Genomic DNA, 13,392 nt, shown 5'->3' on the forward strand with positions numbered 1-13,392 from the left:
AAGCAGTGGCCAAGAGGCTTCCTTAAATCAGGAGGACCCTCAGAGAGCAGCCGGCCCATTGGTTCTCAAAGTGTGGTACCTTGTCCAGCTGTGGCAGCACCACCCACACCTACTAAGTCAGAAACTGGGGAAAGAGCACAGCAAAATGTGTTTTAACAAACTTTCCAGATCATTCTGGTGCATGTGAGGATCTCTGGTCCACCCCACTGGATATTTATCTGAAGTGGGTTAATGGGTGCTCTGCAAAGGGAAGGTGCAGGGTCAAATAAGTTGGGGATTACACGTCCTCCACTGCTTTGGGAAAGTCACAGGTCACACTGGCATATTGAAGGCTCCGAGAAGGCCTGCAGTAAAATGCTTTGTTTACTTTTGATTAATCCAGTGCTGCCTCAGTTTGACTTATCAGCTTGCTTACTAACATTTCCATTAACACTCTCTAATGGAAACGCAGATTTAAATCATTTCTCGCATTGATAAACTGCAGCCTAAAGGTACAAGGACTGCCCAAAGTCACAGGGAGACAGTGTGCCAGGGCTGGGAAAGACCCCAGCAGCATACCTCCTCCCAAAAGAGGCTCTGTGGGCTCCTCACCATCCACACCCTCTTTTCCCCATCCCAGCCATGTGTCTCTCCAGAACCCCGCAGTATGGAGCTGGTCAATAGGACAGAGGCCTCTGAGTTCTTTCTGAAAGGATTTTCTGGCTACCCAGCCATAGAGCGCCTGCTCTTCCCTCTGTGTTTGGCCATGTACCTGGTGACTCTGCTGGGCAACACAGCCATCATAGCAGTGAGCGTGCTGGACGTGCGCCTGCACACGCCAATGTACTTCTTCTTGGGCAACCTCTCCATCCTGGACATCTGCTACACGTCCACCTTTGTGCCCTTGATGCTGGTCCACCTCCTGTCGGCCTGGAAAACCATCTCCTTCATTGGCTGTGCCATCCAGATGTGTCTGAGCCTGGCCACAGGCTCCACAGAATGTCTGCTGCTTGCCATCATGGCCTACGACCGCTACCTGGCCATTTGCCAGCCACTCAGATACCCGGTGCTCATGAGCCGCCAGCTCTGCTTGTTGCTGGCAGGAGCCGCCTGGGCCCTCTGTCTCTTCAAGTCAGTGTCTGAGACAGTCATCGCCATGAGGCTGCCCTTTTGTGGCCAGCACGTGGTCAGTCACTTCACCTGTGAGATCCTGGCGGTGCTGAAGCTGGCATGTGGCGACACATCCATCAGCGAGGACTTCCTGCTGGTGGGCGCCATTCTGCTGCTGCCTGTGCCCCTGACATTCATCTGCCTGTCTTACACGCTTATCCTGGCCACCATCCTGAGGGTGCCCTCGGCTGCCGGGCGCCGCAAGGCCTTCTCCACCTGCTCGGCACACCTGGCCGTGGTGCTGCTTTTCTATGGCACTGTCATCTTCATGTACATGAAACCCAAGAGCAAGGAGGCCCGTATCTCTGATGAGGTCTTCACGGTCCTCTACGCCGTGGTCACGCCCATGCTGAACCCTGTCATCTACAGCCTGAGGAACAAGGAGGTGAAGGAGGCCGCCAGGAAGGTGTGGGGCAGGAGAAGGACCTCCAAGTGAGGGCGGGCTCTGCAGGTGGCATGCTGGGCGGGGACTGCTCTTGGGGAAGAACCAAGAAGAGCACAGAATCTCACAGCCTCTCCACTCCCTGCGCCCCTGGGGCCTCAGTGGCACCATCTAGATGATGGGAGAGCTGGTCTTGGCCTCCACACAGGGAAGCACAGCCCTCGTTTGAATCCTCAGTTCCCTTCGGTTCCTCTTCCTGCTTCTGTTGGTCAGAAAAGAAGCACAGGGAGGAGAAGCACCCCGCCGCCCGCTCTCAACCCTCTTGGCCGAGCCAGAGTGAAGGCTGCCGGCCATGACCTTCCGCTGGGACTTTGGTGCCACCACAGAGTTTGGACTCATCCTGTGGGGGCTGAATCACATTTACTATTAGAAAGGCCACTGGCTGTATGCCATTCTTCACCCATAAAGTGGGCAAATAATTTTTTAAATGTCTATTGTTAACAATGATGCTTTGAAATGGGTAATGCCGTATACTTTGTGCTGGTGGGAATAGGAATAAATTAATATGAACTTCCTGCAAACTAAGTTAGAATATGAACCAAGCAACTTGAAAACTTCCAGAACCTTTGAGCCATCATCACCTTTACTTCTAGGAATAAGTCTAAGAAGATTATTAGAGGCACAAAGATGTATGTGAAGGATATTAACTGTGGCATTATTTATAGCAACAAAATTGTAAGAATCTCAATGTCCAACCTCAGAAGAATGTTCAAATAACACCTGGTGGAGTCCAGTGATAGACTGTAATGAAGCCTTATTAAAGCCTTATTTTTGAAGGATATTTGATGAGATGAAATGTTCACAGTGTTAATGGCAAGAGGGTGCTATTCTATGAGCAGTTTGTAAATAAGTGGGCATGTGGTATTTGTCTTTCTCTGACTGGCTTATTTCAATTAGCATCATACTCTCCAGATCCATCCATGCTGTCGGACAAGGTAAGATTTTCTTTTTTTTGTAGCTGAGTAGTATTCCATGGTGTAAATGTACCACAGCTTTTTTACCCACTCTTCTACTGATGGGCACAGGTTATTTCCAAACCCTGGTTATGGTAAATAATGCAGCTATAAATACAGTGATGCATATATTCTTTTGAATTAGTGTTTCAGGTTTTTTTGGATATATTCCCAAAGGTGGAATCACTGAGTCATGAGGCAGTTACATTTTTAATTTTTTTAGGAAACTCCATACTGTTTTTCCATAGTGGCTACACCAATCTGCATTCCTACCAACAGTGTGGGATCTAATCACCATAGTAAACAAACAAAATAGAAACATACTCATAGATACAGAAAACAGACTGAAAGCTGTCAGAGGGGAGGGGTTTGTCAGGCCTAGTGAAAAAGGTGAAGGGATAAGCAAAAATGACAACAAACCCTCACAGACACAGGCAACAGTACGGCGATGACCAGAGGGACAGTGGGAGGGGAGGGTAAATGGGGGATAAATGGTGATGGGAAGAGACTCGACTTTGGGTGGTGAACACACAATACAGTACAAAGATAATATATCATAGAATCGTACACCTGAAACCTATATGATTTTATTAACCAATGTCACCCCAATAACTCCAATCAAATTTTTAAAAAATTAATTGGAAAATGAAAGAAAGTAAAAAGAGTGGACACAATCTTGACCTGTGTTCTTGATAAAAATTCCAAAAGCTAAATCATAGTACAGTGGAAAATTTGGCAGCAGCTGCTGCTGTACTTGTGGCTGTTTTTTTTTGTCCCTAAACTGTGTCGAGTTACTTTTTTATTGTGGGAAGGAAGGAGGACAGGAAAGAGAAGGGAAAGGGAAAAGAAACCTGTAGAAACTCATGCATCTGACTAAATTCCAGACTCCACGGCCCCGCACAAGGGCCTCATACCCTTTACAGCAATTTGCTTTTCTTAAACGCCCATGCTTCCAGGTCCTTACAACAACCCTGGAAGGAGACAGCCCATTTCACAGACCCGCACACCCAGGTCTGGGGGAGTCATGGTCCCCAAGCCTCAGATCCAAGGGGCAGGATTGCAGTGAGACCCAGGCTTCAGGTTCTCTGTCCAGTGTCTTTCTTGTGCCTGCCCCACCCCAGCCAGGCTCTTGGGACGGCACGAGGAACCTGGGGTCTCTGAAGCCCCATAGCTCCCAAACCTACAAACTTGAGTCATTGCAGAGTCTGAACTTTAAATTGGGCAGGGACTGCGAAGTCCCTGCAGGCAGGAGCAGGCGAGTTGTCTATGTAGCAGGGCACCAGGAGGCTGGTCCTCCTGGGCACAGCCTGGCCCATCCCGGCACAGTGTGTCTGCTGGCAATAAACTCAGCTCTTCCCAGCTCTGCTCTCGGGTCAGCTCACCTGGCAGCCCTCGCCAGCAGCCTGTATGTGCTAACGCCACTGGGCCACCAGGTAGGAGGGAAGGAGAACCCATAGCATGTTGACTATTCTCCTGAAATCTTTTTAAACATATAGAAACCAGAATCTCTGCTTGGGGAAGAGGACATCATACTAATAATATCAGCTACCATTTACTGATTCCTTACCATGGGCCAGGCTCTATGCTAAGAGATGTGTTTTGCACGCCTCATCTCACAGGATCCTCAAAATAACTCCACAAGGAAATACTATTCTTATCTCCACATCACAGGTAAGAAAGGCTGAGGAAACTGTTAGCAAACTGCCGGTCTGGGACGTGGGCCCTGGTCAGTCTGACGGCAATGCCCGCTTCACCTGCTCTGCTGGACAGTGGAGGGAGTAAAGCAGGAGCCCCACCCTGGCATGCCAGGGAAATTGGAACGGATGCTTTCATCTCGTTGGGTCACTGACCTTCCTTTTAAAATAATTTGTGAAGCCTAGAATAAATATTAAATGATTCATAGTAGATTTATCAGCCAATGAAATTGATATGATGGGAACCCTGAAAAATAATCCTGTATCTATTAGATTTTAGAGAAGTTGCTAGAAAGATGGGAGAAAATGTTTTAGAGGTTATAGAGTAGCAGAGACCACCAAATTGAATGGTTCCATTCACAAAGGGAGAGACGCGGCCAAGGTCGTACAGCAGAATCAGAAGAAAGGCAAGCATCAGACTCAGCTCCCTGACTCCCAGTCCCAGTCCATGGCATCTCCCCACCTCTCAGAAAGTGTGAAACTGGGGAGTGGAATTAGCCGATTATTCTCAGAGACACTCCTGTCTCTCTCGGGTCCTGATTTTCCAGGACGTGACAGAATGTGAGACGTGGGCAGATAGATGCCCTGGTTTTCCAAGTGTAGTGGGAAAGCCGTCCCATCCACACACTCAGCCACATTTCCAGTTCTCCTCCTTCTGGGAATGTGGCAGGATGCACAGGTAGGGTCGTGTGTGGCACGTGTCACTTCTGGCTCAGAGCATGTAACTATTACAGAACAGACTGAGGGGGCACAATTATTGGCCCACTCAGGGACGCCAAAAAGTGTTACAGAGCACACCCACACATACACAGGGCCAAGGGGGGAATCATGATATACTATTACTAAAAGGACCCCCTACCAGGTCTGTTATATCCACCCCCAGATAGGAAAGATGGCTCTCAATGCCAGAGATTTGTGAAAAGGAAAGGAAATGTTTATTTAATGCTATACAGGCGTTAAGTAGTGACCTAATGTCTTCATTAAAATATCAAAGTCATTTTGGATACCCAGAGATGCCCACAGTGCTTCCTTCTCCCCCTGCCCTAATTAGGGTACCGTAACTCTGGAAAAGAAGCAAACGTCTGGGATCCAGGTTCCTGGCACTGTCAGCTGTGTTGAGGTCCAGGCAGGATCTCTAACTAATCCAAAGCCATATGGCAACCTCTCATGGCCTACTGGCAAGAGTTCTGTCACCCTTCTTTCAGGCAAAGTCTCTCCTGCTTCCCAGGTCACGTGGCCAAAAAGAGCACCCCAAAACCATGTGGTCCTCTTCTACCAAAGCTGCAGGGGTACCCACTCTGGCCAAAACCACATGGTTCTTCTCTCACCAGACTTGCGGGGGTCTGCACTCTGGCCAAACCGTGTGGTTCCCTCTTCACCTAAGTTGCAGGAAGGGGGTCCCCACTCTGGCAAAGCCGAGTGGTATTCTCCATCTACCAGAGCTACAGGGGTCCCCACTCTGGCCAAAAGCACATGGTTCTCTCCTCAATGGCTGCCATGTCTGGGTTTAAATCCCTGCACCAATCTTCCTCTGTACCCTCATTTCCGACTCCTCCTACAATCAGTTACGCCTGCCAGCATTCCTGTATCATTCCAAGTTTACTGGGCTACCATCGTGAGTCTGGGCAGGTGTGGCCCCACGTCATGGAGCCAATCTTCTCCAAGCTCTTATACAGGCGCCATAACCTGGGGGACCTGCCCCCAGTTACATCTTAGGGGGAAGTCCCTTCCCTCCCGCTGGTTCACAGCATGGTCACAGCTATTTAACATATCTATGCAACCAGTTAGAGGTTGTAGATATGTTAAATGACCATGCCATGGGTTAGCTGCAAAGCCGTTGCTATACAAAACAGCTCTGCATGTTCCTGCTCCATGTGTCCCTTCCCCCAACTCACACCTGAGAGGGAAGGGGTGAGGACATCTTATATGTCTTTCTAATATTTCCTAGACACCCTGAGTTCTGGACCCCATTCCAAATCCCTATTTGGGGCCCCCCTCTTGGCTGCACTCCATTTCATAACTGCTGGTCTGAGCTGCTCTGTGTGTCCTTCCCAAGCTGTAACAACTGGTGACGTCCCAGATGGTGGAGCCAGGGTCTCTGAGGAGGACCACACGAAACAGAGCCCCCAGCAGCAAAACCCAGCTCATCTTAACTGAATCACAAAGGAAACGGCAGCTGCATCCCGATGTCTCATTCGGAGTCAAAGCTGTCGGGAACCTGGCAGCATGCTGTTTTCTGCACACAGACTTATTTCTTTGGGACCACTAGCCTATGGCCTCGTGGGCTAGTTCTAATTTCCATGAATGGGTTACGATCAGACAAACTGTGAGGAAACCCACTGTTCTCCTGATTTCGCTCTTCAGAAACAGCAGCTGGGACCACAGGTGGGAGACTAGCACCCCCAAAGTCCTCCTGGCAGCAGCCACAAAGGCTCACCATTCTGTTGGTGAGTATGGATTTGGAGCGGGGAAGTGGTCTCAAGGTAAGACATCTGGGATCAGGATTACTGGCAGAACAGCAGATACAGAAAGGCAATCCCAACACCTCCCGAGTGGCGGTGATGAGTCCCTGTGTTCGTGGCATCCTTTGTAGACATTGTGTTGCCGGGATAGTAAATTCTATGGAGGCATCTGAGAAAGCTGCATGGAGGAGGTGTGTGTGAGCTGAGCCTTGAGGGATAAGTGGAAGAGGAAGACCACGCCAGGTCGAAGAGTGTAAGAAGAAGGATGAGACAGGATTGTGTGAGGTTTGTCCAAAAACGAGGATGTCTCCTGAGCCTGGAGCAGGTATTGCAAGAAGGGAGAGAAGAGAGGGAGGTAAGGCGGGAGGGCGGGTTGGAGCCTGAACACAAAAGCTCTCGAAGGCCTCTGCCATTCCACCTTGGTCTTTCTGTTGGAGACAAAGGTGAGGAAGAGAGACGCAGGGTCACATTTCACCTGCTGGGAAACACCCCCTCATCTGTGTTCACTGTCCTAATTCCAGGTTAACATAAGTCTTTTTGTAGCAACACATCCAACAAAAACTGAGTCCTTACTTTGAATCTGAAATACTACGGGTACAATCCAGACACATGAAATCATAACCTAGGAATAAAAGATCCCTTTCTTTGAACTTCTTTCCAGATTTCAAGTATTAGTTTGTCTTTATATTTCAGACTCAAAATGAACCTCAGAGATTTCTAAAGCCCAGAGAGAAGGGATGTGCCCGAGGTCACCAAGAGAGAGAACGAGTGTGAGCTCTGTCAGTGCAGAAATCTGACTTCCCTCTGTCCCCAGCACCTCACACAGACCTAGCACATAGGAGCTGCTCACAACTATCCGTTGAAAGAGTGAACAAATGAGCCACCACACTCAGGCTATTCTCTATCCTTTCACCAAATCTTAGCAAAAGAAACCCTACCTTTAAATGTTTACGTGGATAAGATGAATCACCTACCCCTAAGTTCCAGAAACCTCCTCTACAATCACCCCGATTCAGGTTGGAGGTGGGGAAACCAGCACGGGCTCTGTGGAGACAGAGGGTCATGACACCCTGGAGCTCTCCTGCCCCAGGGGGGTCAAGCCCAGCCCAGTGGGTACCTTGTGGCTGAGACAAAGCCTTTGATCTGGAGCCTCAGTAATAATGTGTTATTTAGAGCAGGCAGCACACCGGCACCTTCACACATATGTTTCGTCTAAGCTGCACAGCAGCCCCATTTTTCAAAAGGAAATTGAGTCTCAGAGAGGTTGAGTGGTTTGGCCAATATCACACAGCTAGTTAGTGCTGAAGCTGGATGCAAAGCGAGATGTTTTGAATCGTGCATTGATTATCTGTGGGAGGTTCTGAAAGGAAAGAGACAGAGCCCTGCTCTCGAATGTAGTAGAGGAGACAGATCCGGAGCACACCAAGCATGAGGACAGAGGGAGGGCCAAGGGCTAAGGAAACGTCAGGAGGGAGCAGGTAACTTCAGGGGGTGGGAGAGAGAAGAAAGGAGCAATTGGGCTGGGCTCTGAGGAATGAGCAGGGAATGTCCCTCCCCCACCCAGGGAAGACGGCAGGGAGGACATGCCTACAAGATGAAGTTTGTTCAGGAGCGGGTGAGCCCTTCCACCCCTACAAATGGTATATGCAGTTAAGGAGGAAGATAAAAGGGAAAAGCCATCCCTGAAGCACAGACAGGGCTCCAATGCTCTGCCACAGGGCATTGGCCCTTCCAGGCAACCCAAGAGTTAAGGGTTTGCGGGAGGAGAGATTCTAACTTCTGAATGATAAGCATCACTCTCAGGTCCTATTTCTCCTTTAGACCAGAGGTCACCTGGGCCATAAGACAGCTTTCCTGCAGAACAAGATGACTGTGAATACCTGACACCGGCATTTCCCAAGGAGGCAGTGAGAGAACCTCCAAACAGCAGTGGAAGCCCCTCCCAGAGAAAATTGCAGCCTCTTCCCACCCTCCCTGTATACAGCTAGTCGATGACCGACCAGCAAGGCCTCTGCCAGATTACAGCCTGGTCTCCCCTACTTGTGTGACATCAGTACCGATATCATTTACCCTAAAAATCAATGTGGATGTTGAGAAGGAGTCATTTGACTTTCATGACTAGGATTAAATCCTGTAACCAGAGGTTCTACTGGGATATGTATGTTCTTTTAAAAATCAACAGATGGTCTATGATCCCATAAGGAGTGGTGACCGGAAATCAGCCTTGCACATCCTGTGGAGTGGAAATGTTCGACTTTCATGGCCCAAAGGAACACTAGGTGAGCACCATTCATCACCCACCTGCCTTCCAGAGCTCAGCTCACCTAATTCAGGAAAGAGGAGAAGCCTTCGTGATAGGCACGGCATCTTTCTGTCCACTTACTTGTCTTACTGCTATAGCCCCAGCATCTAAACAATACTTAGCACAGAATAGACATTCAAAAAATATGCAGCAATGAAGGAATCTGATATGGACATAATGCAGCCATTGGAGTCATAACCTAGAAAAGATGCTTCCTTTCAACAACCAAACCTCTAAATTCCAAAGGAGTGTGTCAACCATGAATCCTACTTTATTGCCTCCTGAGCGCCCCCTGGAGGAAACAGCAAAGAACATAAAGAACTAGAATGGATCTCCTCTACCCTGTTATGTCAGAACTGCAGAACCAGGGGGGCCAGCTTGCAGACCTTAAGTCTCAGTCTCTCATTATACAGAGGGTGAAAGTAAATTCTAGAGGTGGGGCTGACCTGCCCCAGGGTGCACATTCCGGTCGCCTGGCTCCCAGCCTAGGCAGAACTTTTCCCAATACCTGTACAGTCCAGAGGCACACAGAAGGAGAATGAGATGGGTCGGGCCAACCAGACAGCTGTGACAGAGTATGTCCTGCTGGGACTACGCGGCCACCATAACCTAGAGATGGCCCTGTTTGTGTTTTGCCTGGGCATCTACTCTATGAATATACTGGGCAACAGCCTCCTCATAGGGCTGAACGTGCTGGACCCCCACCTGCACAGCCCCATGTACTTCTTTCTCAGCAACCTCTCTCTCGTGGACATCTGTGGCACATCCGCCTTCGTGCCTTTCATGCTGGTCAACTTCCTGAAAGCCAAAAGGATCATCTCCTTCCCTGGCTGTGCTCTGCAGATGTACCTGACCATGGCACTGGGCTCCACCGAGTGCCTGCTCTTGGTGGTGATGGCATATGACCGTTACATGGCTATCTGCCAGCCGCTCAGGTACACAGAGCTCATGAATGGGCAGACGTGCATGCTGATGGCAGTGCTGAGCTGGGGGATAGGCTTTGCCAACTCACTGATGCACTCCATTGTCGCCTGGAGACTCCCCTTCTGTGGCCACAATGTCATTAACCACTTCTTCTGTGAGATCTTGGCAGTGCTGCAGCTGGCTTGTGGGGACATCTCTTTCAATGCGCTCCTTTTCATGGTGGCCATAGTTGTCGTGTCGATGACCCCGTTCCTGCTCATCTGTCTGTCCTACATCTTCATCCTTGCTGCCATCCTCAGGGTGCCCTCTGCTGCAGGCCGGAGCAAAGCCTTCTCCACCTGCTCTGCCCACCTCACAGTAGTAGTGGTTTTCTATGGGACTATCTCCTTCATGTACTTCAAGCCCAAGGCCAAGGACCCTGACTTGGATAAGATTATTGCATTGCTCTATGGGGTCGTGACCCCCTCACTCAACCCCATCATCTACAGCCTGAGAAACACAGAAGTAAAAGCTGCTACCCTAGCTCTGTTCAGGGGAGATCTGCTCTCCAGGAAAATGCCCTGCTTTTCCTGTTGCGCTACGACTGCATCTGGCAGGATAGGCTAGGTTACACTGTGGTAATAACTTCAAATTTTCAGTGGTTTAAAAAGACAAGGGGCGCCCTGGTTGGTGTAGCTCAGTGGACTGAGCGCGGGCCTGCGAACCAGAGGATCACGATTCGATTCCCAGTCAGGCCACATGCCTGGGTTGCAGGCCAGTTCCCAGCAGGGGACGTACAAGAGGCAACCACACATTGGTATTTCTCTCCCTCTCTCCTCCCCTTCCCCTCTAAAGATAAATAAATAAAATAACACAAGGGGCTCTGGCTGGTCAGGCTCAGTGGTTGAGCGCTGACCTACAAATCAAGGGGTCCCCAGTTCAATTCCCAGTCAGGGCCCATGCCTGGATTGTGCGCCAGGTCCCCAAGTGTGGGGGCGGCGGGGTGTGAGAAGCAAACACCATTGATGTTTCTCTCCCTTTCTCTCTCTCTCCCTTCCTCTCTCTAAAATATAAATAAATAAAGCCTTTATTTAAAAAACCCACAAAGGTTTACTTCTCACTCCTGTCACAGGCCCATCAGAGACTGGCCAGGGGCTCGGCTCCCTTCTGGGACTCAGGACAATTAGAGCAGCTGCTGGAGCACTGCTGGTCACCACGACAAAAGGAAGGGAGGAAATGACAAGGCCTGCCCTCACTCTCCACGCGTCCACTCAGGAGTGGCACGTTACTTCACTTCCATTTTATTGCCCATACAAGAATATGGCCAGGTGCAGGGGAGCCCACCTACCCAGCGTCTAGAAGGAGAGGGAGGGCTGAGAAAGTTGTGAATATAACCTAATGATTGTCACACCATCCTACAGAGAGTGGCCCTCCTTTCCTCTGACCATCCACCCTTCGCTGCTGATGCCAGGTCAGTCCATCCACTCTGGGCAGGAAGTCCCAGGATGCGAACCTTTATCATTGATTACTAAGCTTATTAGCTATTACTTAAAAGTTTTCCAACATTTGAGTCCCCCATCAAAGGACCTTATGCAATTGTGGGAGCAATTGCAGGAAAGCTCTCATTAGCTCACTTGTGATGGCTCTGCCTCGGGTCACACTGGGTGGAACTGTGCCTTCCCTACATGCTCTGGGTTAAAATGGGCTGCAAGAGAAATTTGCATGAGATTTGAGGTTTAACCGAAGATTTGAGGCAAATCTTTCAGATCTGAGGCCGAACGGAAGCAGCAGCAGACGCTGCAGGGGCACTCGGGGCTGTCAGTCCCCAGGCTGAACTCACGGCTAGTGCGGCCCCTCCAGGTCCCACCAGATCACCCCCTTCAACTGTTCCCAGTCTTGTCTCTAGTGCAGCCTCATGGCAAAGAGTGCCAACTTCTCAGGCCAGTCACCAGTGTCACTGAGATCGAAGGCAGTGAAAGCCAGACACAGGTTCCAGTTTGTCCTCCTGGGCACTTAGTACGTCCCTACCCCCAGTTCATTCCCGCCAGCCCAGGTGCCCAAAGGGACTTCAAGCCCAACACTACAAGCAGAGGTAGCAACTTTGCATAAACTTCTGCAGCTGCTCCCACAATTGCATAAGGTCCTTTGATGGGGGACTCAAATGTTGGAAAACTTTTAGTTTAAGTAATAGCTAATAAGCTTAGTAATCAATGAATGTAAAAAGCTATTGTTCCAGAACTGAAGGTATGACCCACCCTGACTCCAGGAGACCGTAAGCAGTTCCACCTTCCTGCCCCAGGAGGACTGCCAGCAATCAGGATGGTCTCTGAGCCATTGTGCTCCAGGGGCAGACGCCCACCACTCCGGGCACAGATAAGACCACCTCCCAGTGCATAGATAAAAGAATGCCATAGCTTTCATGTGATTAACTTTTTCCCTGAATTCCAAACCCCTTACCTATACTTTTCTTTTCCTTATAAAAAGGGTCAGTTTACAATGGAATTTCAGATGGTCTGTGAGGGTACAAACCCGCGGTTTTCTCAGATTGCTGACCATTTGAATAAAGCACCATAAAGATTCAGTCCATCTGTGCTTATTGGGTCCGGTAGGAGACAAGCAGCATGAATGGGCTTTTTCTAGTTTCACCCTCTCCATAACAAATCCCTGTATCACTCAGAGTGTTCTGCTACTTAAGTCAAACCCTGACTCATCATTCTCTTCATCAAGAACCTCTGATGGCTCCCCATTACCACGGCAGTGAGTCCAAATCCTCCAGCTGAGTCCTCCAGCCCTCCAGAATCCAGACACCCCCTCCCACCTCTACCACACCTTCAGCCTGATGTTCCACTAACCCCTTCACATGGCCACCCCTCACGACTTTACCTGCACCACCCGCACCGCCAGCCCCCCGTCAATGCTGTTCTCTGGTAAGAACAGGACTGTCTCATTATACACGCTCTCCTGACGCAGTTTGAAAGTGTTTTCTTCCCTTTTCACCCTACAGCACTTTGTTGGAAACTTTTGCTCAGTACCTGTCCTATTCTGCTTTGTATTCGTGATATTTCACCACACCGTGAGCTCTCTGAGGGCAGGATTCAGCCAGGTCTGGCTTGTCTCTGCAGCTCCCACAGGGCTTTCCCTATAGAGGGTTTATTAAACCGAATTGTCACACAGAAGCCCTCCCAATGTCACCATCTGGGGGTCGAGCTCTGTGCTTCTGAGCATTGTGCAGACAGACTCAAGTGAAGAGGCACAGTGTCTCTGGCCAAAGCCCTGAATACCCAGAAGGCTGGGGTTGCTGGCAGCTTGGGCTCCCCACCTACTCAGGAGACAACCCAGGACTGCATTTGGGGGCCAGGAGACCAGGCTCCGGACCTGGTGCAGCTGCTCTGCCTGGCGTGCTGGCCCTTTGCCCGAAGGAACCCACACATGCCTGACTCGAACTATCCAAAACTGGATTCATCATTCTGCCCCACAAAGTTAAGCC

The 13,392-nt window shown here is 49.8% G+C and overlaps 2 protein-coding genes across 2 annotated transcripts; both read left to right on the forward strand.

Annotated features, from left to right (window-relative positions):
* Positions 1-646: 646 nt before the first annotated feature.
* On the forward strand, positions 647-1,585 carry LOC119048785 (olfactory receptor 13J1-like). Its single transcript, XM_037144560.2, has one exon. It carries the CDS (start codon positions 647-649, stop codon positions 1,583-1,585), a length of 939 nt encoding a protein of 312 aa, XP_037000455.1.
* A 7,960-nt stretch (positions 1,586-9,545) lies between these two features.
* Positions 9,546-10,532, forward strand: LOC119048782 (olfactory receptor 13C7-like). Its single transcript, XM_037144558.2, has one exon. It carries the CDS (start codon positions 9,546-9,548, stop codon positions 10,530-10,532), a length of 987 nt encoding a protein of 328 aa, XP_037000453.2.
* Positions 10,533-13,392: the final 2,860 nt, after the last annotated feature.

Source organism: Artibeus jamaicensis, unplaced genomic scaffold (assembly GCF_021234435.1).
Source record: "Artibeus jamaicensis isolate MK-2021 breed Jamaican fruit bat unplaced genomic scaffold, CSHL_Jam_final scaffold_1964, whole genome shotgun sequence".
In the NCBI taxonomy this organism is placed as follows: domain Eukaryota; kingdom Metazoa; phylum Chordata; class Mammalia; order Chiroptera; family Phyllostomidae; genus Artibeus; species Artibeus jamaicensis.

Coding starts and splice junctions, on each gene's coding strand:
- LOC119048782 (XM_037144558.2), top strand. CDS start 9,546: ATGGGTCGGGCCAACCAGACAGCTGTGACAGAGTATGTCCTGCTGGGA.
- LOC119048785 (XM_037144560.2), top strand. CDS start 647: ATGGAGCTGGTCAATAGGACAGAGGCCTCTGAGTTCTTTCTGAAAGGA.